General features: G+C 38.6%; 2 protein-coding genes across 4 annotated transcripts in view; both read right to left on the bottom strand.

Annotated features, from left to right (window-relative positions):
* Positions 1-285: 285 nt before the first annotated feature.
* On the bottom strand, positions 286-11,789 carry gtf2a1 (general transcription factor IIA, 1). 2 transcript variants are annotated; one of them, XM_077220464.1, is made up of 10 exons: positions 11,547-11,789; positions 8,955-9,056; positions 8,711-8,870; positions 8,463-8,527; positions 6,302-6,377; positions 4,667-4,800; positions 3,299-3,400; positions 2,959-3,219; positions 2,788-2,877; positions 286-1,861 (listed from the first exon to the last, which is right to left on the bottom strand). In XM_077220464.1, exons 1-10 carry the CDS (start codon positions 11,574-11,576, stop codon positions 1,754-1,756), a joined length of 1,128 nt encoding a protein of 375 aa, XP_077076579.1. In that variant the 5' UTR covers positions 11,577-11,789; the 3' UTR covers positions 286-1,753. The 2 variants fall into 2 exon arrangements, with proteins under 2 accessions (XP_077076579.1, XP_077076580.1); XM_077220465.1 differs by having other exon boundaries at positions 9,181-11,755.
* Positions 11,790-13,826: 2,037 nt separating this feature from the next.
* Positions 13,827-26,740, bottom strand: part of ches1 (checkpoint suppressor 1) — a 39,849-nt gene continuing 26,935 nt past the window's right edge. For both annotated transcript variants that reach the window (XM_077220620.1, XM_077220621.1), the window contains exons 3-6: positions 24,499-24,647; positions 22,830-22,888; positions 20,069-20,177; positions 13,827-19,382 (exon numbers count right to left, since the gene is read on the bottom strand). In XM_077220620.1, the coding sequence (XP_077076735.1) occupies positions 18,887-19,382; positions 20,069-20,177; positions 22,830-22,888; positions 24,499-24,647 (813 nt within the window). In that variant the 3' untranslated portion in view covers positions 13,827-18,886. The remainder of the gene's footprint in view (positions 19,383-20,068; positions 20,178-22,829; positions 22,889-24,498; positions 24,648-26,740) is intronic.

The following is a 26,740-nucleotide window of genomic DNA, read 5'->3' on the forward strand; positions in this document are numbered from 1 at the left end:
TATGCCAAAATCATCAGTAGTAAAACAATAAAAGACCTGAAATATTTCAATTGGTGTGCAATGAATCTAAAATATATGAAAGTTTAATTTTTATCATTACATTATGGAAAATAATGAACTTCATCACAATATGCAAATTTTTTGAGAAGGACCTGTATATAAAAGAGACTCTAAAATAACGTGCACTGTGCAGTGACGAATAGTTCATAATAGGTCTTCAGTAAAAAGTTCAAGGCAGCATCGATCAGCAGGAGACGAGTTGCAAAAGGCCAGTTACTCAGAGTCTCAATTTTAATAGTGCTTTAATAAAGTTCAGCAAAGGCAAAAAAATAAAACAATACTAAAGATCTCTACTAACATAACACAACCTTCATAGAGATTAGAATCAGACAGAGCAGTTTGATTGGTAAAACAGTATATGAACATACATGAAGTTCCCTCACATGACAGTAGTTCTGAGAATTCTTTATTTACCATTAGAAACACGAAGCCAAATGTACAGTTTGTAGGATTTGTTAAAGGCTCTCCCCCTTTAGACAAGACCTGATATCTAAAACAAATCTGAAAGGCACAAACAAGGAGCGTAAAGATGAACTATACTAAAATAAAATAAAAAGCCCCAAACCAGTCCTTTGAACAATCTTAGCATGGACATGATCAACAAAACATGTCAATACTTTCAACTGCTGAACATACGGACACAGAACGCCACAATCTGTCATTTCTCAGACTGTATTAGGGCATGGCTTTAAAAAGTCAGACTAAATATTATAAAACAAAATGGAGGGACAAAAAAAAAAAAATCCACAATGCACAGAATCAGGTTGAAACACTCCTCAGTAGAGGAGCACTTTTCATTAAGAGCACAGTTCGGTTTCATCCCCCCAAAAATATGATGCTGCCTGAGCTTCAGGAATAAATACGAACTACAAATGTGTAAAAGAAGCCTGACCGCAAGTAAAGTAGGAAGGGTGGTCTGACTGAGCACTTCATTGACACCAAACGCAATAATTGAACACGAACACACGCGGGACGACGCAAGCTCCGTGATGCACTGCCCAAAAACATGCATCATACTGACAGAGCAGATCTTTAGCCAGAGTACAGAGTTAGAAAAATCCATGACAGACATACAAACACGTGAACAAATTTAGTGAGATCGACAACGTTACACTTAACTCGCCCGTTTTCATTGGTATCTCTGCTGTTAAACATACAAAGGTCTAAAAACATCGGAAATATGAAAGGAAATGACTGGAACACAGTTCTTGGTTGCTCGTTTTAGTGTTTGTATAAGGTGGCGAATGGTGATGGAATAGTCCTCGTGTAGGACCGGTCGCTTTACACAGGATTCAGATGGCTGATCTAGCTACGGAAATCACCAACAAACACATACGGTTGCAGTAAAAAGGCTGTCTTAACACACCAGAGTCGACTTAAGTTAGCGCCAGGCGCTACAATTGGCTCCCTGCGCCTAATATATGTTCATACATCTGAGGGGCAAAAATATTGTTCTAAAAGTGAAGTTATGGACTCTTGTGAAATTCTACAGGTAAAAGGGCCAGCTTTAAAAGGGGGGAGGGAGGAATCTCTTGGATGGCACATTATTTTGTGCAGATCTCACTCAAACAGCACAGTAGCATTGGGACGTTACTCTTCAGCCCCCCGAAGTGGGAATCCCCCGATACATAGTTTCAGGTCTTGATGTGTCTTGCTTTAAGTGTAGACAGTTTTGTGTTGTGTTCCTCTCTTTTTACCACTCTGCATCTCCAATGGCTTTGGAGAACACGTAATCCCGCCCGTTCAGATTCATGATCCCGTCTTTCAGGTGAAATTTCCATTTGTTCTTACTCCTGTGGATCTGAGGCAAAAGATATTGCATGAATTTCATTTGAACAATTAAAGCAAGGGTGGAATTTTTATTTTTTGAATTAAATGTCTAAGGCTATAATTTAATAAGTTTCCTATGCAATGTCAAATTTTACTTGTAAAATCATGTTCTTTTTGCATAAGATTTCTAGACATGTAAATGTGCCAGTGACTAATAAATTAACAATAAATAAACTGTATTATGATAAAGTTCTAATTCACTTTTTGTAGGCAATGTCTAATTTCACTCATTAAATCATGTGCTGTCAAAAATTTGATATTTCGATACTGAAATATCTGAAACAATTCCAATACTCATTTTCTGGAGTATCAATACACCAAAACCAGCTGTGCGTTCTCATTCCCTCTTTCCAATGGCGAATAGACAGTTTGATACCCCCGCCTCCGCTCACTCACTCCGTTTGAATAGTGTTGGTGTTACAGGTCCTGAATTTGGTTGTGGGTATTGTGCATAATTTCTTATCTCCCACCAAAACCACTGATAAGTGGCGCTTTCATAAACCCACCCCTCAAAAAGCTCAACAGTACCAAATTTACTTTTTAATGGCTTATTGCTGTGTGTAAGCTATTGCAACAAAATTACCTAAATTATCAAAATATTAGATACAAATATTTCCCTGTGGTATCGAAAATGGCATAGAATATCAATATTTTTCCAAGGTATCGTATCTAAGATAGAAATTCCAGTATTGTGACAACACTAAAATCATGTTAAATTAAGTGGCCATTTTCACAACACTGTTTAACTAAAAAACCTTTTGGGGGCCTGAAAACGCAAACTTTTCAAAAAGGGTTTCAAAAATAACAGTGTTTAAACACTTAATTCCAGGAATAAAAGATAAGTATTGCAAACTAGCAAGAGAAGTTAGCTACAAATACTAAGCTACAAATACTAACCTTGTCATATTGGCAAACCACCACGTTCTCTGTGTCGAAAAGCTCCTGGTCTTCCTCATCGCTGACATCATCTTCACTGTTTAACGGCTCCTGAATTAAAAGACCGAACGGTCAAAAAAAAAAAAGACTGGTCTAGGATCAAAAACCAAAAGCGCTCTGTCCAGCACGTACCTCCTCCACTTGGCCATCCTCGCCTCCATCCTTCTCCTTGTCTTCATCCTCGTCCTCATCATACTCGTCCTCCTCCTCTTCGTCCTCTTCCGAGGACGTGTCTCCTGCTCCATCCACCTGGAGCATCATGGGAGGCTGCTGCTGCGAGGCCTGTTGCTGCGGCGTCTGTTGTTGGGCCGGCTGTGCTTGAGGCTGAGGCTGAGCCTGCGCCTGAGCCGCTCCCTGTGCCTGCTGAACCGCCATCGCTGCTGCCTGCATGACCTAAACACACGCGAGACTTCTTAATGCACACTTCCTCACATTCATCAGTATCATCCCTGAGGCATGAGGTTGTGCTGACCTGAGCGTTCTGCTGTACTTTATTTCCTGTGAGGACAATCTGCTGTGGTTGGATGATGACTCCGGTCTGCTGAGAAAGGCCTCCCTGAAGAGGAGTCAACACCTGCATAGAGAGGCCGAGACATCAGGGGTGTTTGAGTTGAACTATACTAGGCTTCCACCGACGGGCATGATCCACCGGTTGCAGTCGGGGAGTTGAAAAAAGAAACATGAAGTCGGGGACACTTTCTGTAGTGACTCACAAGGTGTTTGCATACTTTATCATATATGAAGGGGATTAAATGCAATATTTGTCAAATACACAGGTTTCAGGTGTTTTCAAGAAGGAACAGAAACACTGTTCATTCAGTACTTTATGTACTGCTTAATACAGAGCCATGTGTCCTGGTTCAACATAAGCCTATACTATTTTAATGCAAATAAAGTGGGTCTATAGTTTAATCCATTTTAATAAACATGAAGGTTACATGAAAAGAGTTTTTACTGCTAAAAAAATGCAAGTTCGTGAGGATCAGCTGAGCGGAATAAATCAGAACAAACTCGAAGCGCACGTGATCGTTGTGAATCCGGCCAATTGTGTAACTGCTGTTTATTTAGGCTACTTGGTTTTATGTACACAAGTAAAAAAAAAAAAACATAAAAATATAAGTTATTATACTTGCGTGGTGAAGTTGTGTAATACTTTACTTACAAGTAAAAAAAGAAGAAGCAAAAAACTAATTATAAAATATAACAATTAAAAACACTTATTTTGTAACAGTAAAGATTTACGTAAAAAATATATATTTTAACTTATTTTTAATTTAAAAAAAACATTTACTTGTTTTTATGGTGGCTGGCTGTCAAAATATTACACGAGGAACAAAGCATTTTACTACCTTGGTATATATTATCATTCCGAGCTAAATAGTTTTTTACTGTACATTTAAGATCAATTTGGAAAACTTAATATTGCCAGCTTTTTCAATGGTAAAGCTTTGGCAACCACAGCATTTCTATCTATATCTATATCTATATCTATATATATATATATATATATATATATATATATATATATATACACACACACAATGTACAAAATCGTTCATAAACCAGAAACTGCAACTGCTAAACCTGCTCTACTTCCAGCAGATCTCGTCCTGTGAGCGGTCCTCCATCACTTCTGATAAGTATCATTTAAACAAAAAAGAGAGCTGACAGGCCTCTTGCATTGGCTAGCTATGATAAGGACCTCTGCTGACACGGTGAAACAAGTCACACACATACATGTGCAGACAGCGTCACAACACACCCTGCAGCATCCAGTGACCGGACTAGAACACATGAGTCACTGTGGGCGCACTGAAAGGGTGAGGTATGAAGCACAGACCTGCTGTATGACGGGGGCCTGTACACCTCCAGGCTGCATCTGGGGCAGGACCTGCTGCTGCAACACCATCTGCTGCTGAGGCTGGATGATGTATTGAGCGCCATTGGCAGCTCGGACCACCTGCAGGATCTGACCTGGACAGCCAACAGAGAGACGCTTTTTAGGGCTTCAAACTTTATGTGTTAACATGCACTTAAAGTCAGCATGAAATGGGCATTACGAAAGAAAGAAAAAATAAAATCTATTGGAATTGATTGGATCATACAATGAGGGGGTTGCAAACTATATGGGCTTTTATTTAATCTAAGAGACCGGTTGATTGAAAATTATGGCCACTTGTCAACTTTTCACATTGGTTTAATCAGAGAAGAGATTATGAGGACACCTTTCCTTAATTTTATAAAATAATGTCAGTGGATAAATTTTATAATGAACACTGCAACATTCCATAAAATAAAAACTGAATTCAGAAGTAAATTTAGATTTCACAGTGACTTCAATGACACTGCATAAAATGACAGGTGTTTGTCATTAACAGATTAATAAAATGCTGTCATTTTATTAATGTTAGCTAGTAAAAAAAATTTGTTCGTTCAATAAATACTTTAAGTTTCATCTGACATTAGTCAACATTAACAATACCATAGAATTTATTAGAGTTTATTTTATACTTTTATGCCACACTTGAATTTTCTGAGATATCTGCATTGGTTTCTGTCGCATTGGTAGTTGCGCAAAATGGAGGGGTTTCCAATGCAGATGTTGTCTTATTTACAACATGACAATCTGTATCCGCCTCACTGGACCACTGCGTCTTCAGAGGAAGCGGCAGAAACATAGGATGCTGGTATGAGCGGCTTTATTCCGTGCCGTCGACTCCGCTGCTCTCAAAACAGGTCTCCGTTACACAGTCATTTCCTGCTTGTCTGGCACTTTGCAACACAACCTTGTTTCTACAGCAAATTTCCGAATGTTTCCTATAACAACGTTTGACGTTTACGTTTTATGTGGCGTGAGAAAGTCACAAACCATCCGAAATCTGATCATAACAGTCGGATTTACAGGAATGCGTTTTGAATAGGATTTTCAAACAAATGTAGATCGAAAGAGATTTCTTAATTTTAGCTGTTAACACTTGCTAAATCTGATTTCGATCACATGCACAAAAATCTGATTTGGACTGACAGTCTGAACGTAGCCAAATATCACACACAAGCGAAACAGGCATGAGTAGAGAACTGGAGCACTGCATTGTCACATGTAAAAATCTACTATTAATAAAATAAAAAATTCGTATTAGTTGCATATATGTATACATAATTATATTAGTTAAAGTAATTATGCAGACAGTTGTTCAAAAACAACGTTTACATAATTGTGTAGCCCTTTTAAATCAATTGGCAGCTCCAAAGAAAAAAGAACATGTCTCCATACGGCAGTAGTACTCAACCTTCCAGAGGCCTCTTTTTTTTTTTTTACAGAAATTAGGAGCATGATTAAAATAACTGAAATACATTGTAGCATGTTTTGCTGAATATTGTTCAACCTTATTTTAAGTCACTTTGAGGCTTCTTGGATGTTTGCTGAGGCCCCCTGGTTGAGAACCATTGCCTCACGGGATACGTAATGTCTTACCCTGAGGTGTGATGAGTTGCTGAAATGGTGTTACACCTGTGGGTAAAGCCAAAGTTGCTGCTGTGGCTGCTGCACTCTAGTGAAACAGGAGATTGAAACAGGAATTGAATCCACAGAGGACACACACATACATTAAAGATCAGGTAGAGCAGGAGTGAGTGAGTGAGTGAGTGAGTGAGTGAGTGAGTGAGTGAGTGAGTGAGTGAGTGAGTGAGTGAGTGAGTGAGTGAGTGAGTGAGTGAGTGAGTGAGTGAGTGAGTGAGTGAGTGAGTGAGTGAGTGAGTGAGTGAGTGAGTGAGTGAGTGAGTGAGTGAGTGAGTGAGTGAGTGAGTGAGTGAGTGAGTGAGTGAGTGAGTGAGTGAGTGAGTGAGTGAGTGAGTGAGTGAGTGAGTGAGTGAGTGAGTGAGTGAGTGAGTGAGTGAGTGAGTGAGTGAGTGAGTGAGTGAGTGAGTGAGTGAGTGAGTGAGTGAGAGAGAGTGTGCTAGTAGAGAGAGATAGAACAATATCCTTCACTGGAATTTGCCGTGTAATCTAATTTGAAGTCCCCTGCTCCGTCTAAACCATTTTCCAGGAAAACTCCTCCCTCATTCCATCTGCTCTCCTGCTGGCACCGATCTTAAAGGTGTGTTCATATATGAAGGCAACTACAGTGACCAAACCACTGAAGTCATTTATTTTTAATGGGACTGTCAGATTTCTGGATCCGAGTAACGGTGACTGTCTGGCCAGTGGCCTTCCACTGTTTCAGTGGCCTTGATTCTGCAAACATTTTTCCCATAGTGATTTTAAAGCAGCTTATAAAGAGTTATATGGCATGAACCAAACCAACCAGCTACAGGGAGAATCACATCATTACAGACTTGGATTGGAAGTTGTTGAAAAATCAGACAAAGATTGTGTAATAAACTACTTTAAATGAGTCATGAACTGCATTTTTGAACAATTTTATAATCTTCTCTGAGGTCCACTTAAATTCATGATATTTACATAAACATAAATTTACATAAATACATAAATTACATATTTACATTCTTCATAGAAGAAATAAGCTTATTTTCGATCCTGTATTTGACTCTCTTTCAAACACTCAATTTTGATGGGTGTTCTGCATTAAAGACTTTAAGCAAATACCTAATATCTATGATTGGGTAAGAGTTTTGCATAAAATAATTTTCAATGTCCTATCCATTGTACGAGTTTTATTCTTTTGAAAACTTCCGATGTTGAAAAATATTGTTACGTAGTTTTGACGTGCATTACATATGCTTTATAAATGTTGGCAGTGGCAAATAAAGCATAAGTACTTGGAGTTACCACAGTGATAGTAGGATAACATTACTTGCCACAGTCATTCTTATAGGCTATTCATCGTTCATCTTTTAAAGTGAAAAACGTATTCATTGTCATTTGCAGTGTCGCGTTTTACATAAAGTGTAACATGTAATGTCTTACCGATGACAAAACAGTAGATGTCGCTCACTGAGGCTTTTACTCAGGATTACAGCGAATGGCTTAGATCCGCACAAATTTGCAGTCAAATGAAGCAAACAAACGAACAGCGTCTTACTGATGGGATCTGACTGGTACTTTGTTAAAAATAAAGTTTATCCATGCTTTCGTAATGTTAGGATCAAAAGGAAAATCAATTTTTTCCCACAACTTGGCACTTTAAAACATCTTGTAATCTCTATTGTTTTGTTGGAGTCTGTCTTGTATTTACTACTACACGACATGTGACAGGGTTTAGATTAAGCAAGGATTTGACCCTAGTTCAATCAGGACATTTAAGTAGCTTTTATAAACGTGCCTTTAAAAAAAAAAGACTTGTGCATCTTGAGACAAAACAATGGTACTGACATTTTAAGATGCTTCACTGCAAGTTGCTTCCAGTTCAAACATGCATTTTAGTCTGTGATTGTCTTAAGCCTTGTTTGAGAAATCAGGGTTCACTGCTTTATGGGAATGGCAGGGAATTCCATTGTTAAACGCTGATTTTCCAAAAAATAAGTTAAAATAATGCATGCTTAAGCATACCATCAATTAACCTCGGTCTTCAGTTGTTTGAAAGTACTCTTTAAAAATCAATTCCCTAACCTAACGACCGGAAAACAACCGTTCCACTATTATTCCAAACACTAACACGAAAGTGAAGCGCACTTACCATTCCTGTCGCGCTCATGTGCTGGAGGATCTTAGGATCCTGAACAATGACCTGCTGCTGAGGAGCTGAGAAATCAGACAATAAACAGCAGATTTACTGGCTGTTGTTGGGCTTTTTTTGTTATATTTTATATAAATGTCCGAGAACGTGGGATTACCAACAAATGTCATTGTTTTGCACAGCAGTACAATGACAACAAAGTCTTTAACTTATTCCATTTCTAAAAAAAACATCAGACCAGGCCTCACCCTGCTGCGCTGGAGGCAGGAGGACTTGCTGCGTTTGGGATTGTGCCTGTGTCAGCTGAACTTGTTGGGCCTGCTGTTGTTGTTGAGCTTGCAGAGCCTGCTGCTCCTCCGTATGAAAACCATCCACCGCCTTGGACTGCATCAGCTTACTCTCCCACAACTGCTCAGTAAGAAAGATGCAAGTTTAAGTCAACCATCGATCTGGTCGGCACGTTAAGATTCATCATAATACCAAACATATTACCGTTTTAAGCTCCATCAGGACCTGCTCATCCACTCCCTCATCCAGGAAAAGCTCCCGGACTTCATTGATGACATCCTCCATTACTGATCTATACAGTTTAGGCTACAATGCAAGCAAACAAAATGTAAACCTTGCTAACTACTAAATTACAAAATATTATGAATGCATGTTTTTAAGGAAGTGTTTGAACTGGTTAACAAGATCAATAGACTATTTGTTTACAAACCGGACTGAATCAGTCCTCGATTCAACTTGCCGACTCAGTGAACCAGGAACTGTCTCTTGCCAACATGATTTGTAATGAACTGATAATCAGTGAATGAGCTGACTTGAAGTGTGAACAATGATTGACTGATGAGGCAAAAAGTCTGTTCTGCCAGCTACACACCGTGCGATTTTGGCAATCCGATAAGATCATTACAAGTCACACTGTACGACATGGATCTAATAAACTTAGGTACGACATATGTAGACTGTAGATTGATGACACGTATTGAATTAAAGGCTATGACGTTTGTATAGAATAATAAAATGTCATCAGCATGTGCTAGTGGTAAACAAATCGAGAAAGATGAGTCACTCTGGCAATTTTGGTTATGTGTGCCGAAAAAAAAAGGAGTAAGCGAAAGAGTAGAGTATATGGACACGGTCATGAAAAGGCTTAGCATGCCAATTTTGCAAATGGAGCTTGAGGCAAGTAAGGTAGTTTAAAGTTTTAGCATCATGTCGCATTCATCAATACGCCATTTCATGTTGCACTTTTATTGGCTAGTCAGTAGACATTGGTCGCAGCAGCAAACAAACACACTGAGATGATCATGCTAAATTTCTGACAATTTCAAAAAATTAATCGCAGACCATCTTTCGCCGCAAGACCGCGGCAACGGCCGTCTTTGAACCTCTCTTAGTGTATGACAGCAGGACCACAGTTAGGGAGTCACGACCACAGAAATCACCACGACTGGTCATCTTTTGCCTGGGACAGACCAAAATCGTACAAAGTGTACCGGTCATACTAGTCTAATAGCATAAGTGTTAGAAAAAAAAACACACTGGTAATGTTTTCAACTTTGACAGCTTTATCAACAAACATGATTGGTTTTAAACCATTTTTCAGCCAAACAGTAAACTGATCTTGGCATTGGTTGTAAACGTTTATAATACATGCAATTCTATTCATTATTTAAATATATATAGGTTCTAAAGTGCTAAGTTATGTCTGCAACAAACTGAACTGGGACGCAAATTTAAATAAATGTCCATAACGACAAGAATGTAATGGAACGTAATATACGGTGATATGTGCCTACACACTTGACTCCCTTGACAGTTTGTATTAGAGGGTGTAAAAAAACCCGTTTCAGGAACACAAAGAATGACGTAATTACGTTTAAAGAAGGGCTTTCGGTCCCACGGACATCAGTCCGACTTCCCAATCACTATTTGGTAACTGGACCCGAGTGGCACTATAAAAAGACACATATGGTTCAGCAAACGTGTACATTGCTGCAGCTCGCGACGCATCCGGTTAAATAGCGTATGTAGCACTGCGACCACGGTCAACTGCACTCAACGAAACCGAGAAAAGAAACAACATTCGTACAAAAACACAGACGCATTTCCGGCAGAAGTCAATCTGGAACGAGCAAACAAACGTCTTTCTCTGCCCACAGAGAAACCTCCATCGCTATGGCGCCGATACGCTTCAGCTAAGACGCGAAGGCAGCGGCAGCGGGTCGCTGTGTGTGTCGCGTCCTGTCCGTGGCGCGCGGCCCGTCCGCTCACTATTTAAAGCGCAGTCTGGTGTTTATATGCAGAGCCCGTGACGTAGCGCGGAGTAGCACCTTCCCATCCCGGCCAGAGTCTATATTAGAGCGCCGCTATGGCTGTATAAAACCAGGCGCCCGAAAGAAGGAGGGTCAGAAGCGCAGACAGCGAACAGCGACGGTAGCCATGATGACACAGCGTTTGCCCGCAGTGAGGACTCCGCGAACGGGTTTTATAGTGATAATCGGCTCATTTTTGGGCTTATATAAATGGGATTCGGTACTATGGGGGAAATATACAACTCGTTAAAATAAAATTTGATGTAGAAGGTTTTCGTTCGAACACGCAGGACAACAAACACAATTCTGCCCTCTCACTTGATAAATACGCTTGATTTGGTTTAAGTTCAGATGCATTTGTCGGGATAAAAGGGTGCTTACGTAACAAACTGTAATATATCGAGTTACACGACAATTTATTTTTCGCATCAAACACAGCTTTTTACACGGCCGAGGCCAAAATGTAACAAAGCCCGTGTTAGTTTAACAGAAATACGTTTTTAAACACGTAATAAAGTTTAATGCAGTGGATCAGAGCAGATATATTTCCACCAGCAGATCCAGACGTGTTAATACATCTCTATCATCAAACACTCACACACTTCCCTACAAAGAGCTCACATGGATCAGATCTGATGTGTACGTGTGTCTAGTATGTTTATTTATTGCGAATACTAAATGTGTGGGTTTGGTACTGCGTCTAACTACAGTTCTTGGACACGTGTGTGATGATTTGGAGTATGAGTGCCGTTTGTCTGATCCTTACCACTATGTTCGAGTTAGCCGAGCTCGCCATTATGAGCGCAGTGAGGGGGGAAACACACCGCGAGTATCAAGCAAGAACCCCAAAAATCATTTAAAAAAAGCCCGGAAACATCTAAAACGTTCTAAAAAGTTGCCGGTTAAAGTTTCTGTAAATAAAAACACAGCTGTTTACGGTCTTATTCACAGTCCCAGGGCTGCTGCTCCCCAGCCGTCCGTCTTCTCCAGTCGTCCGCCTTTATATACGGAGCTGCGCGAGACACAGGGCAGGGTCAAGCGGGCACTGCGCGAAATATCGCGAGATTTCAGCGCGCTCTTACCGCAAACACGACACGGTGAGTCAGTATGGAGGCTTTACCAAAATCAGCCAATGCAGCCAGTCACATTGTGTTTGTCAACATACAAAAGATATGTAAACTACTGTTATAATTGTGGATTACCAAGCGTTTCTTGTTTATTGTTATTATTATTATTATTATTGAGACCAAAATTCCTAGCCTCTTTACATTTACACTTAGTCATTTAGCAGACGCTTTTCTTTATTTATTGGCTTCTATATGTCCATCCTAATGTTAATGCCTAATGTTATAAAAATGCTTTTATAAATTATTCAAACGTCCAGGCAATGCTTTGTCAAAACAAAATCAAGTTTACTTTATTGGAAATTATAACCATAATGGACTTACCATTTTCACCACACGAGGGCAATGTGTACCACTCCATAAGCAACAGTAAGATTCATTTTAAACATTGAAACATCTATCTCAAAACCTTTAAATAATTAGGAATAGCAAAACTAACAGTGTCAATGTTTTTGGAGATGAATATTTCAAGAAGTTTAAATAAAGGAATTGAGGACTTTGAGGTCATTCCAGAGAGGATTGTCAACATTCAGATCTTTCTTCCGTTTTAAGGTGTCTTTGAACAGACGAGTTAAGGCAGCCTGCTCAAAAGTAGCTAAAGAGTAAAGATGTTATGCTGCATAAATGTCAGATTCACTTATGCCAGTTGACCCACCTCAGCCCTTAGAAACAAATGCAGTTTTTTTTTTCCATTTTCATTTTTACTTAGCTGTATTTTTATATTGTGTACAGCGCTTTAAGAAGTTGCTTTTAAAGGTGCTTTATAAAATAAAGTTTATTATCTATGCAACTGTCATAGCTGTATAAAAGCATTTATCCCACCTCTGAGCAGCATTAAACTGTGTAAATTCACCTAAATGCAACATCAAGATGCAGCTTTTTTGCCACCTTTACAGTTTGGCTTTAGTGGCTTTAATGGGATACATGGAGTATCAATATCTTAAAGTGTATTTATACGTTTTGTGTGTCATCTGTTTAAATTAATTTCGTCCACTGTCATTTTGCTTAATCCAAAATTAAACACTCACTATTTGCACAATTTATTTTGTGCCAAGGAATTTTTGTCCCATTGTTCTTAAGAAAGGGATGAAACCTGTTTACTCATAATAACTCAACACAAAGACTAATAAAATGTATCAAGCACAGATTGCCTACTTATGTCTCCTGGAGTTGCATAGCAACAGAAATGGCTCCAGTGAGCACAGGGAGCTGGTGGCTGCTGATTAAGCCTCTATTGCCTTTAATTATGAATAAAGCTCCAGTTGCATAAGCCATCATTGGGTCCCATTAGCCACACCCAAGCTCAGTGTAATCAAGTCACCTTAAACATGGGATGAACATTCAAGACTGAAGGTAATCCAAAAATCACTCACTTACACACACATGCAAACTGGCATTTGTGGTTTACGGTGACTCTCCATAGACATAATGATTTTTATAATGTACAAACTGTATCCCCTTAGATTATCCCTAGCCCTAAACCTACCCACCCAATAAAAAAACAAAACAATTTAGTATGTTTTTAAGCCATTTGGCAATGCATAACTCATGTTTATGTTGCAGTATCTGTCATTATACACATTTATGTCCTCATAAACCATATACAAGAACACACACACATTGTTTCTCAATGTTTTATGGCGACTCTCAGACATAATGATTTCTATACTGTAGAAACGGTATAATTTATCCCATAACCCTACCTAAAAATTAGTGACATTTTGCGGGGACATTTGGTCCCCATAATGTAGGGGACAAAGTGAGGACAAAAATGCAATGGTTGATTTACAGAGGTGATGATAAAATTATTTATAATATAATATAATCCTCAAATTATTCTATATAACTTTGAAGGGAATGTAGAACTCAAATACTGATAACAGTTAGACTATACCTCTAAAATCAAATAAATAAAAACAACATTTAAAACTCTGATATTTTTATTATTGCAACTGGAAGACAATACATTACATAAACATTAGTTTAAGTTTCAGGAGAAATATGTGGAAAAGTAACAACATGATGTGACATTTATTGTCATATAGACAATGTGATTATTTACATGTATTGATGAAATAGTTTGATATTGTTCTTTGGCAATATGATTGCACACCAAGGAAATAGACAGCTTTATACTCGTATAGCATTGGCATCTGAGTGTATTGAAAATAGACCTGGTTGAATACATAATGATCATGATTCCATTGTGCTCTAAAATCATAATCAGACCACTAGTGACTTATGTAAGTACAAGGGCAAAAACATATTTGGCAAAAACAAACAACATCAACAACATTGACAAAAACCCTTATATTATTTCACATATAATTTCAGAGGCAGTGAGAGTTTTCCAATAAATAATTCATGCATATTTGTTTCCCCCTTTTGTCTTACATGGATTTGTATGAATCTTAGCTATTTAATCAGTTAAAAACAAATCGTGTTATTTATTTATTGGTACACACGCACACGCGCGCGCGCACGCACGCACGCACGCACACACACACACACACACACACACACACATGGCATATTATGGGACTGGCAAAAATTTAAAGCAAAACCGTAGCAGCAGCTTATTGCCTATATATGCAAATCAAATAAAGTAGGGCCATCTCGCCGTACGTTTCTTATTTTACACCCTTACAGGGCCATTCCATCACTAGACCCCCTGCCGAAGACAAATAGTCCTATTTTACTATTTTAAAAAGTGCTGATATATCGTGCTGGAGTATTTCAAATGACTGAAAACGGTATATCTGTGCTCTGCTCCCTCGGGGGACGCATAACATTCAGAAAGCGTTTCATACATAAAGCGGAAGTGGAGTGTAAACATCGCGAAAGATGCTGTGGTGCGTTCAAGTCCTCATGGGAAGTTCATATTTACCAGTTTGGAAGTCGAGTTTACAACGTCGGGTGCATTCAAGTCACTTTCGTCGCAGCAAGATGGCGGTGATCTCTTAATTAACTAGGCCTACAGCAAGGTTTTTAAACTCTACGTCTAAAATGAAGAACAAAGATTGTTTATCAGTTGTTTTTTGCTTTTTTACGTTTTTAATTGATTTATATAGCTACTGTGCACTTTATTGTTACATATTATTATATTACAATGCTATCATATTTTGTGCTGGCTGTTAGCTTATTTTGTTGTAAATAAATAAGCCTGACAATGTCACTGATAAATACCTGAGTATTGTGGTATTCCGCCACTTTTTTCTCTGACACACCCTCAACTCGTAAAGATCGGGGCATGCTGCCTTCACATGCTAACGGAAGTGTCCTACTTCGCTTGTGAAGTCGTGATTACGACCTTGCCGACTTCAAAGTGCTTTCAGAGCCCGTCTACGGAGAGCCTGGCCAAGTCCTATTGTACCGAATTTTGGTTGTAGTTCCACCAGAGCTCCACTGGTGGCGATCGCCCATGAGTGCAAAATGAATGGGAGTCTATGGAGCTAGACCCTAAATTTGTCTCTTTCACCCGATTGCCCTTGAGAAATTTCAGATTTGATTGTAGGTTTTGCAAGTTCAACATGGGTTATAGGTCGAAAGTTGAATGAACGAGTACTTATGTCCTTTCGATTTTTTACAGGTTGAGTTATTGTTGCCCATAACACGATAGCATTCTGCTAAAGAACGCTGATTGGTCAGTGAAGGACTGATTACGACCAGAGATACCGCGCTTGATGGCATCGTGGCATCCGAAGCGGTACCAGAATGTGTGTGTGTATTTTCGGCGTAGTCTTTTAAAACAACAAAACAAAAACTCTTCTAGCACGTGTATTTACCCGTGTCAGCTGTGTTGTCGATGCCTCGAGAGAAAAGAAAGTGCAGAGCGCGAAAGCACCAAAGTGACTGAAGGATTGCCGTAAAGCAGTATCTCTGGTTGTACGATGTGTATGACGTCATTGACATTTTAAAATACTTTTTAAAGCAAATAAGTGACTCTTAAAAATCTAACACCCAGCAATGTGTAATTTCTTTGCATACTCCTTTCGAATACAACATTCAAATTACTAGACAAAAAATTATATCTTGAGAAAAGTGGATTTTGAGGGGTGTAGTTCCATTGACCTCCATTCATTCTGCACTCATCCTGTGAGCGCCCTCATATGGAGCCAAAGTGGAACTGCAACCAGTTCAGAACCCGTAAGTTTACTGAGAGTGGAAGTTCTCCCCTTATAAGACATTCTCTGGTGCTTTTTTGTCGGAAATAACAGGATCCATGGAGGACACCTGGTTGATCCTTCCCAATAATTGGGAAAATCATAAAGCCAAAATTTTATGTAGCATCCCAATCATTGACAAACCATATAGACAATTACCATGCATTCTATCTATAGTCAGTTTGCTGACGATTTTGGAATTTGGTTCAAATACAGGCTATTTACACAGTGTATAATACATATGAATAATCATTTGAAGCATATTGTATGTAAATATGCACTACTTTAATGACAAGGCGATGTTTTTGAGGAAACAACTAATAATGAATATCAGTCAACAGCATTGTTCTCCCCTCCGCCATGTTTAAAGTTTATGGCCCGCCTAACTCGGGAACTGGGGTATCAAAATTATCTCCAAACTTCCCAGTGGTAAATACGACTTGAGAGGGCGATCATGTCCAATTTTTAACAAGGAAACTCGTATTTTTGATAATTCCAATAGCACGTGAAGGCAGTATTAAAGAAAATTCAGAGCTTCCCACTCGTATTTACGACATTGTGGAGTTCAATCATGTGTTCAACTCCTAATTACGATCTTTCTGACATTGAACGCACCATATGTATGACGCAGACAGATGACGAGCCAGGCTCATCCACCACCACAGGACATTCAGTTTCACAGATGGGAGTTCAAGTTCATGAGGGATGGGTAATTGAAAACAAAATATTAAGGAAACAGACAAGCAATGGTCGATCGCGAAGTATCGCGCTAATAAGGGACTAACCTAAATACACTTCTAATTCCTTGTCAAACTATTTCAGTACAATTTATGATATCAACGTTGCAGGTTGCACAATGCAAATGACTTCAACAGAGTATCGAACCATTACAAAAGAACAGAACAGACATCCAAGCACAACCTTAAAGGGTGTACAGAGTGATAGGTCATCCAACACTGATTATTAACAACATTTGAACACTTACATCAATGAATTGAAAAAGGACCACCAAACTGAGGACCACGAAAAAGGCAAAATCAGTTTCACCTGATATTCAATACAAGGCAGATCTGTTCATTAATGGGTTTTCACGAAGTCCCTTCCTTTGGAAGAGTTGTCTGCCGCAGAAGAGAGATACGATTAAAAAAAAATGAGTAAAGAAAGAAACCTACGCTTTTAGAGACGCCTCTCTGTTTTCTCGTAAGAAAATAAGCCATGCCTCATGCTAAATATCTATCTTACATGATCTTTCGTTTAGAAAAGAAAATACTTCTTCTTATGTACAAGCACCCATGCAATATAACTGAAAAACAGGCAAAAACTGCCTTTTGTGGAAAAAAGGGAGTACTTTTTTACAGTGTTATCCTGATAGGACAAATTGCTTGGATTGTGATGGGGAAAAAAGAAATGTAAAAAACACCAACATTTTGGCAACATAATAGGCATTTCTGACACATTGCTTCATAAAAAGATTAGTTTTAGTGTGCTTCAAATAAGAACTAACACCATAAATGTTTTGAAAACCAGACATCTAAGAGAGAATTCGCATATTGCATTTGACCTTTACGTTTGATATCCATTGGACACAGGCCATTATACACAAAACATTTGCTGCTTAATAAATAAATGGGTCAATGACATAAGAGTGTCCACCATAAAGAACTGTAAAAAAAAAACTAGTTTAAAACATGCTAAGGAGAAATGTACTTTTTGTATGTGTACACCATTTTCAAGAAAAGTAAATTTAATGACATTAAAATATCATATGGTGTAACCATCAATTTAACATTAATAAAAAATAACAATATATTTCCTTACACCTTGGCTACATGTACATGAAAATGTACGTTATTCATTATTAAGAAATTAAATAATTTTTTCAAGATAAAAAGCATTCCTAATTATTAATTTTTAACTGACCTTGACTCAAAGTCACAAGTCTGCAGGTCTTCTCCTCATGATAGATTATTTTTATTGCACCACATGACTTGTTTTTCAAATATTATTGAGCAGTTTTGTTAAAATATGTTATATTATACTACTATTAATTTACATGTTTTTTTCAAATTTTTCATATTTCTAAGAAACAATAATAAAAAACTGAAAGATAAAGTAATGCTTTACTCCCAACACTGGAAATTAGTATGGCAAAATGAGTTACTTTTTACTAATATTGTAACACATTACTTGACACATTTGACTTGCCCCAAAAACTTTTAAAATGAATTCAGAAAAAAGACATGCAACAAGGTGTTTTCTAGTCGTGAATCGCATTTTTTATGTATTTTAAATTCATCAATAGATGTGGACCAAAGAAAATGACTATCATGTCACTGACCCAAATATTCATCTGATGGTTTTTGTCATGGGTCGGTATCACTACTTTTTGAAACTATTACTGGTCTTACTAAGTGTGCATGGATTAGCTGCACTTTCATCAACAGGTATCATCTTTGGCACACTTGAGAGCAGCATAGAAAATCTCTCCGTTCAGCTTTCTGATGTGAACTAGAAGGATTGCTACAACATAATTAATTCTTTTCAATTGTTCTGTAGGCTTGATGAATTCAAAAACAAACAATGAAACAAATTTTCACTCAAATGACCCAAATTTGACTATGGCTTTTTTCCCTCTTCGCACACACACGCTCGCATACACGCACACAAAACAACATGAACATGAGAATCTTTCACCCGGGAAATCAAATTTAACAAGGGACAACAGTGATTTTATTGATATTGCAACAACTGACTAGAATTCACCTGATATCCTGGAACAGAAGTATTTAGATCTGTGTTAACGGGATTTTCGTTCATTGCTAATCGCTGGCTTCCTCTTTCAGCTCCTTCGGAACTTTACATGCACGCTGAGTGTTTTTATTCAAACCGGTGCGCACTCCAGCCAGGTGAAGCAACGACCCCGCCGCCTCCATCTCCTCATCTTCCTCCTCTTTTACCAGGAGATTTCCTGCCCTCCTCTTCTTCAGGGGAAGTGTGTCACCAGGGGTCCGTAGGTGGCCTTTGGTCCACAGCAGTCTTCTGCGCTGGAGCAGCTGGGAAGGAGGTGGCGAAGCATCCAGCGGGAAGTCTTTTTGCTCCTCCTTGACCTCAGTGACCGTCACCTCCTGACCGTGGCTGTGGGCAGAGAGGGAACCCTGAGTGGAGCAGGAGGAGAGGGGGGAAGAAATGTCCCCCTTTGTGCTCGGGGACTGGGAGCTGCTGTACGTGTGGTCCTCCTGTTGGTCATCGCTGGGTGGAGGAGAGTCACTGCACAGACTGGTTTTACCCCGCGTCAGATAGTCGCCCAGGGCTGATCTGTTAAGACGGACAGAGAGAGGGAATCATTTTTAAATATATTACACTTACGCAGATGCTATTACCAAAATGACTTGTGTATTCAAGGTGCACACGTTGTTTGCATTATGGCTGATAACCAATAAATGGCTGAAATTAAAATTCTAAATAAATTCTAAATTAAGTGTCAATAATTAAAATCAATAAAGTGAATTTAGGTAGGTTCCATTTTGAGATTTGCTAAAGATTACATTTAGTGTTATTAGTTTTAGTGTTTTTACAGATTCATTTTAAATGAGCATTAGATGATAAAAGATGTAATCTAAAATACGGAAAATAAACATGCAAATGATAATGACAAGTGCGGAGGAAGACTTCAGAGCTGAAATCCAGATATAATAATGGGTGTTTGGTTCCTGACACGTGCTGTGAGTGGTAGAATAAGTCACAACAGACTGGGCCGTCTGACCAATCAGAGCAGAGCAGGCTCTCAGAAAGGAGGAGTTTAGAGAGACTGACTCTACAAAATAACCGTTTTCAGAATTTAGGTGATGTGTTTGTATATCTTAAGAAAATTAAAGTGTTTTTGACCTTGAATGCATGTGAACATTGTTGGAGACCTCCAAAACATAAAATCACAAACCTTTAAAATAGCATAATAGCATTTTAGAAAACTATTTTTATTTAACACCAAGAAGGATACTAACCTCACAGCGGTGGTCCTCTTGCTCACAGGACTCAAAGGAAGGGGTCTGATAACTGGAAAGAGCCCCTGAGCGGCAACACGTGAGCTATGCTGTATAACTCTCTGTGGAACTGCCAAGAAACAAACCCCAAATTACAACTCATGCCATAAAACACATAACAAGTATTGGACTGGACTACACTGCTGTGATTACAGGAGATACAAGAACCCAAATTTCCAGTAGTTCATGGTGGAATTATTTTTTCTACCTAATATCATTTTCTACCTAATAAAATATTTTAGAGCTTGAGATAACAAAAAAAATAATAAAATTATATTCCTTATATAAAAGGCCATTACTTATTATTATCTTTATCTTTTCCAAGAAGTCTAGAAATCACATTTTAAAATTCTCCCATTTATCCAGATTTTGGATATCCCTGGATAAATTAGGGAATTTTCAATAAAAACCTTGACCCTTCCAACTTGGTTCCTAAATAGAACAAAAAAAATAAAAAAATAAAAGGAGAAATATTACATCATTTACCTCTTGATTTGTAGCTTTTTTTAAAATCATTTGTAAATGATTGGTTGAGAACCACTACCCTAAAACATCTGAAGAACATCACCCGGAGAAATCTTGTCCAACACACAAGAAAAGTTCACCCAAAATGAAAATCCTATCATGTGTTCCTCAAACAAAGCTATCGTATGGCTTCAAAAGACTTGAGGTGTGGTGTATGAGTTGCATGAATTATTATTATTAATTTATTTTTGCATGGAAAAGAGCCGCATGAACATTGTGCTAAACATCTCACGGAATAAAGTAATTTAGGTTTGGAACGACTTAAGAGCGAGCTGGACAATATAACGGTCTGAAAACTGGGAGGAACACATTATAAACCATATCCCCATCAATATTAATTAGGTGATGCAATGTTTGTTCAACTGATTTGTGGAAAGGTCAATAATAGTGTTGACGCTACCGGTTTTTCAGCAGGCAAACACAGGGAAAGTGATTCCCCAGTTAATCCCCGGTGGGCGAGTAAATGATGACAGAAGTTTAATTTTTGGGTGAACTTGCTTTAAGAGACATGCCAAATGGACACTAGATAGCCTTCACAGGTGTCCAGCCACTCACAAACTGTAAGAACTATGACATTGGCTATAGCAAGCTTAAGTGAAGAAGCCCACTTGACACACATACACACACACACGGAGTGTTTTCTTTTATGTAGACAACCATCAAGACATTCACATCAGTCAAACGCCAATAGCCTTGCTCAGACACTTTTCACAGGCAGCTCTGCCTCCATTATTCCATTATCAAGAGCAGACGAGAAGGAGAGAGCAGCCACTACAGACAGATAATGTATCCATTTCCTTCCATTTAGCTGCTTGCGGTGGAGTGGAAAGAGAGCACCCTGATTGGAATCGAATGGACATTTAAACGGCTGGGACACCAACAGGAGTGAAAGAGAGAGAGACAGAGAGATAGAGAGGGGGAGAGAAAGAGAGATTGAGAGAGAGAGAGAGAGAGAGAGAGAGAGAGAGAAGGAGAGAAAGAGAGAGAGAGAGGGAGAGAAAGAGAGATTGAGAGAGAGAGAGAGAGAGAGAGAGAGAGAGAGAGAGAGAGAGAGAGAGAGGGAGATGGAGCAGTTGTGGGAAATGAGAGAATCAGTGGCAAAAAAGAATGATTCCCAAGAGATTACAAAGGTAATCTGTAGGCACAAAGCAGTTATTTGTGTGATAAAGAGCTTTTATATATATATATATAAATAAATCAAAATCAAGGAGCTCTTGCAAGGTACTTTTAAAGGCTGCATGAAATCACTTTTTTCCTGTTTTGAAATATATTTCTTTGGGTGGGACATATCAAAGGACTTGTCATCTTAAAAAAATTGTTTTACATGGCTAATAGGTATTAGGAGGAGGGACATTCTCACTCCAGATAGCATTTGATTGGACGAAATATTTGTAATGCAGGATGAGTCATCAATATATTTGTTCCGTTCACCATAAGATGTAGACTATAAAGAGATTTTTTTGTAACATTTTTTCTTTAAAGAAATTAACACCTTTATTCAGCAAGGACACATTAAAATTATAAAAGTGACAGTAAGAACATGTATATATATTTTTTAGAAATGTCTACTTATTCTACAAAATTAATACTGTTCTTTTGAACTGGCTAATTATAAAAGAATCTAATTTAAAAAAAAGGTTTTCCGGTTTACACAACAACATTGATTATCAACATTGATAATAAATCAGAAATGTTTCTTGAGCAGCAAATCATAATATTAGAAGTGATGATGCTGAAAATTCAGCTTTGCATCTCAGGAAAATTAGATTAAAATAGAACTCTTAAATTCTAATAAAAGAGATGTAAGAGACAAAAACGCTGCAAAAAATCTTACAGACCCCAACTTTTAAACTGTGACAGCTTCATTGGAAAATGCTATGTTAGTGGAACAAGGAAAAGAGGCCGCCAAAAAAAGTGGTGGCTCGACACTATCAAGAGTGTCACAGGCCTAGGCATAGAACAGCTAAAAAAGGAAGCAGAAGACCGGAAAGCATGGCGAGAGACGGCCCATATGATGCCCAAGAGTCGGATACGACTGAATGGCTAATCAGCATCATACCTGTTTGCCTGCTCAAGCTATACAGAAGGTTTCAAAGCTAATAGACATGAACTAAAAGCAATAAAACTCAAATTTTCATATAAATGGAGCCTTTAAGAAACACAATAGAATTTTTTTTTTACAAAAAAGGGATATTACCTTGTAAGAGCACTCCTCCATTTTTTCTGAAGAGTGGACTTCCTGGCCATAGTGGAGGACTAAAATATATAAACACAAACACATACAGTGACAGAATCAAATAATGCAAAATAAACTTCCAAAAACAAAACAACCTTTTTATTATAAACATCCAAAGAACCTATTCAAAGACAGATAAAGGTTTGGGGAATGCAAACTCAAGACTGAGAGGTACTAAAATAATCTAATTGAACAAGTACAGACATCCTGGCGAAGCTTGGAAATTCAATTATTTGATTACTTTTTATAGACAGTGTAAAGCAATGTATCCAAATGGCTTCTATTTTCAATAACAGTCGATATCATCCCTACACTCACTCCTTTAGTCTTGAAACCAGATCCTCAAACACACCATGAGCATCACTTTATAAAGTGATAGGGACAGTTGGGGTTCACAGATGACATTTATCTAATCTCATTAATATTATTTTGATTACAATTTAACATAGCCTTTTAGTGGTTTGGAAATGTTTACATTGATAAATTTCATTTTACATTTGACACTATCATTCCAGGGATTTTTTAGGTCATCTGATAAATGCATGGTTCAGCATTAGATGCGATTAATCGATTTGACAGCCGTTCTAATTGGATAATGTAAACGCATGCATTTTCTGTAAAGCTGCTTTGAAACTACATGAATTGTGAAATGTGCTATACAAATAAATGTGAATTGAATTGTTTGGTTCTTCAACTGATGAAAAAAGCCAATAATTCAAAATTAAAGTAAAAAAAAATATATTTTTTTTGTAAACAATTTTTTTTTACTGTTTACACAGTAAATTTTCCAATTTCCCAAAAAAGAATAGAGACCACAAGCTACTGAGAGCGGCCCCCTCATCCTACAAGAGGAAGTGAGGGGGGAAAAAAGCAAGGATAAAGTAAGAAAACAAGAGCCAGCATCTGCTGTTGCTATGGAGTTTAGTGTTGCTAAGCCTATAATGTATTTCTTAGCACTAACTGTCTGTCCTATCCACGTTTTTTTCTTCTTTTGCCAGACAAATAGCTTTGTGCTTCTATTACACCTGTCTCATACATATGTTGCCATGGAGGTGTTCTGGTCGTCACAGCAACAGCAGAGGAGAAGAAACGACTCAGGAAGGGCAAGCGTGTGCCGCTTCTTTACATCCCACAGATTCCCCAGAGGACCAAGTCCAGTTGCTGATGAAGAGTTCAGGAACGAGTGAAGGAAATGACCCAAAACCCTTAGACACTGAATCAATGTGTTCTTCACAGGAAGGTCATAAGAGAGGCCAACAAATAATGGTGTGTATATATATATGAGCTTCCTTCAGTCTTCCTTTCTCTTTCTTGAGATCTGATTTAATTGAAGACAATTTTACAATCAAAATTATTTTTACTGTGGTAAAGTCAACATCCACTCAGTCACATTTTGTTATTCCACACAAAAACAGGTTTTTGTGCCCAAGCTCTTTCTTTAGAGATGGAAAAGTCTGGACTAGGATTTTCAGGGCCACACAAAATGGAAAGTGTGAATGAAAGGACTAGAAGAAAACCAATGAAGAGGGAAAAAAGCCATAACTGGTAGCTGCAGAGGAAAAGAACAGAAAGGAAAAAGAAAAAGAAATGGATGGCCAAAAAAAAAAAAAGTTAGAAATTGAGGCGTTACCTGTGGTATTGCTGAGGAGAGGCAGATGGGGAGGTAGGTGGTTTTGGAAGCCGAGGGGAATACGGATGATATGGAGTCTTCTTTAGCGCCTGGATCAGATTGTGTCTGTAGTCAGGATCAATAGACCAGAGAGAACCCTTTCCTATGCTCTAAAATACAAAAAAGGCAAATTACTCTCATGTTACACAGTATCTTTATTAAGATTAACAATATTCCAAGGTACTGTACAGCAGGAAGCCTATATCAAACATCACTAGGCAAGCGCTGACCTGAAATCCTCATAGAAAAAGGGAAAGAGGAAGGCAAGAAGATGGGTAACACCTGGAACGAGGTTGTAAGCCTATATCCCAAAAAGGGGGAACAGTAGGGCTGGGCAACTTTCCAGCAGGGTTTAGCTCCAATCCTAATTAAACAAGTGAGGCAAGTGAGTTTGATCAGGGTTGAACTAAATTCTGCAAGAGTGTGGACCTCGAAGGCTGAAGTAGACCAGCCCTGCTGTACAGGAACATACTTTAAATTGGGGGCTCGTCCAGGATAGGAAACTAGGACTTTACGGAGCCCAAGAAAGAATCATACCTCTAAACCAATGGTAGCCAACCCTACTCTTTGGGGGTACTGTCTTAGAGAGTTCAGCTCCAACTCTAATCAAACATACCTGAACCAGCTAATCACAATATTCAGGATCACATGAAATAGCAAGGAGTGAATTCCCCAAAAGCATCGTTATCCAACTATGGTCGCAAGCTCCGTTGTTACCGGCATAGTTGAACGATTTGCACGTTTCCCGAAGACTTAGCTCGCAAATGTATGTGGTTGGAGCTCTTGAGCTGTAGTTAGAAGCATAGTTTCTTGTTAAAATGACATGGACTTAAATAGATCATGCTCTAGGGCACAGTAAACAAGCTAACATTCAGTGCATTTTAAATGTTTCATCCCATTTAAATATATATACATTTTAAGCTATATATTTTAGCGAGTCAACAATCAGTGCTGCTTTGGATGAGTGCATAAATGCGTACGGGATCCCCGGAGTATGATGAATGAGGGGAACCTGCGATGAATCAAACAATTAAATAAAGCAAAATAGGGTCTCTCAGTTCGTTACAGCAGCATGTCAGACAAATTAAGTTGTGGAGAAAGTTTTTACTTGAGTAAAGTGTACGCCAAATACTGCATGTTAATTGTAAACGTGATTAAAAAATTAACACTCAGATTAGCCTGATGCTCTCGCAAATCTTCAAAGTAATGACATGGGTATATATATTGGAATATATTGTACATGATCAATGAATACAACTGAACAGTAGGGTGGAGGATAAGACTTTGCACTCGAGACCCTCACTGTCTAGTGAACACAGAGGCACCTTTAAAACTGCCTCAACGGGCAATACTGGGATATATTTTTAGATCAAAGAAGCCATTCTCCACCTAATTAAGCTGTCTGCCCTCCATCAGGGGCTTCCAGAGCCACATTTCACTTTACCAAAAAACACAACTCACACAAGGCATGAAATTCAACCCGTGTGCCTTTGATCTCGGCTCTCGTATTAAGCACAAAAATAAGTGAGACGGGATGATGAAAGCGCTCTGATATTATCGTAGTTACAGAACAGTCGTTATTGCAGTGTTTGTCAGTGTTTACTGACACACCACTCACTGCAATTAGGGGAAGGTTTGATTAAACAGGCCGACAAGCTTGCAATTGCCAAATGGCTGGGGGAAGCAACTTTATTTCACATTTGTGTGTATTTGTTGTTTTTCACAGTGCTCAAGGAGCCATTGGCCCAGCGTGCCATTTCCACCCGGGGTGCAGGGTAATTCAAATACACTCCCCATGACTTCATTCATAATTTCCCCTACCAGTCTTCCATCTGCCCTCAATTAGCTATCAACATGCCTGCAAAACAACATCACAGACTGACGTACATCATTCACAAGCTTCGACACAGCATCCGGGTACGGCTCCAGCTCACCTGCCTGCCAGAACCACACGACCCCTCTCTATAGGAGATAGAGGAGGAGCAGACAAGGACCTGTGGTTTTACTGGTCTCCAAGGCAACAAGTAGAAGAGAGGGATGGCTGGTTGTCTGGTCGGAAGGTTTGGCAGGAGATTCTCAGTCTACATGGAGACAATGATGGCGCTTTAAAACCAGCCCAGACCCATGTGCTAATCTTTCCCAACCATGGTAAATGAGGAAAGCAGATTTCTGCCACAGACTCTACGCTGAGAGAGCCAGGATA

The sequence above is a fragment of the Siphateles boraxobius genome, unplaced genomic scaffold (assembly GCF_051911475.1).
Source record: "Siphateles boraxobius isolate OS27281-9 unplaced genomic scaffold, OSU_SipBor_1 8, whole genome shotgun sequence".
Classification (NCBI taxonomy): domain Eukaryota; kingdom Metazoa; phylum Chordata; class Actinopteri; order Cypriniformes; family Leuciscidae; genus Siphateles; species Siphateles boraxobius.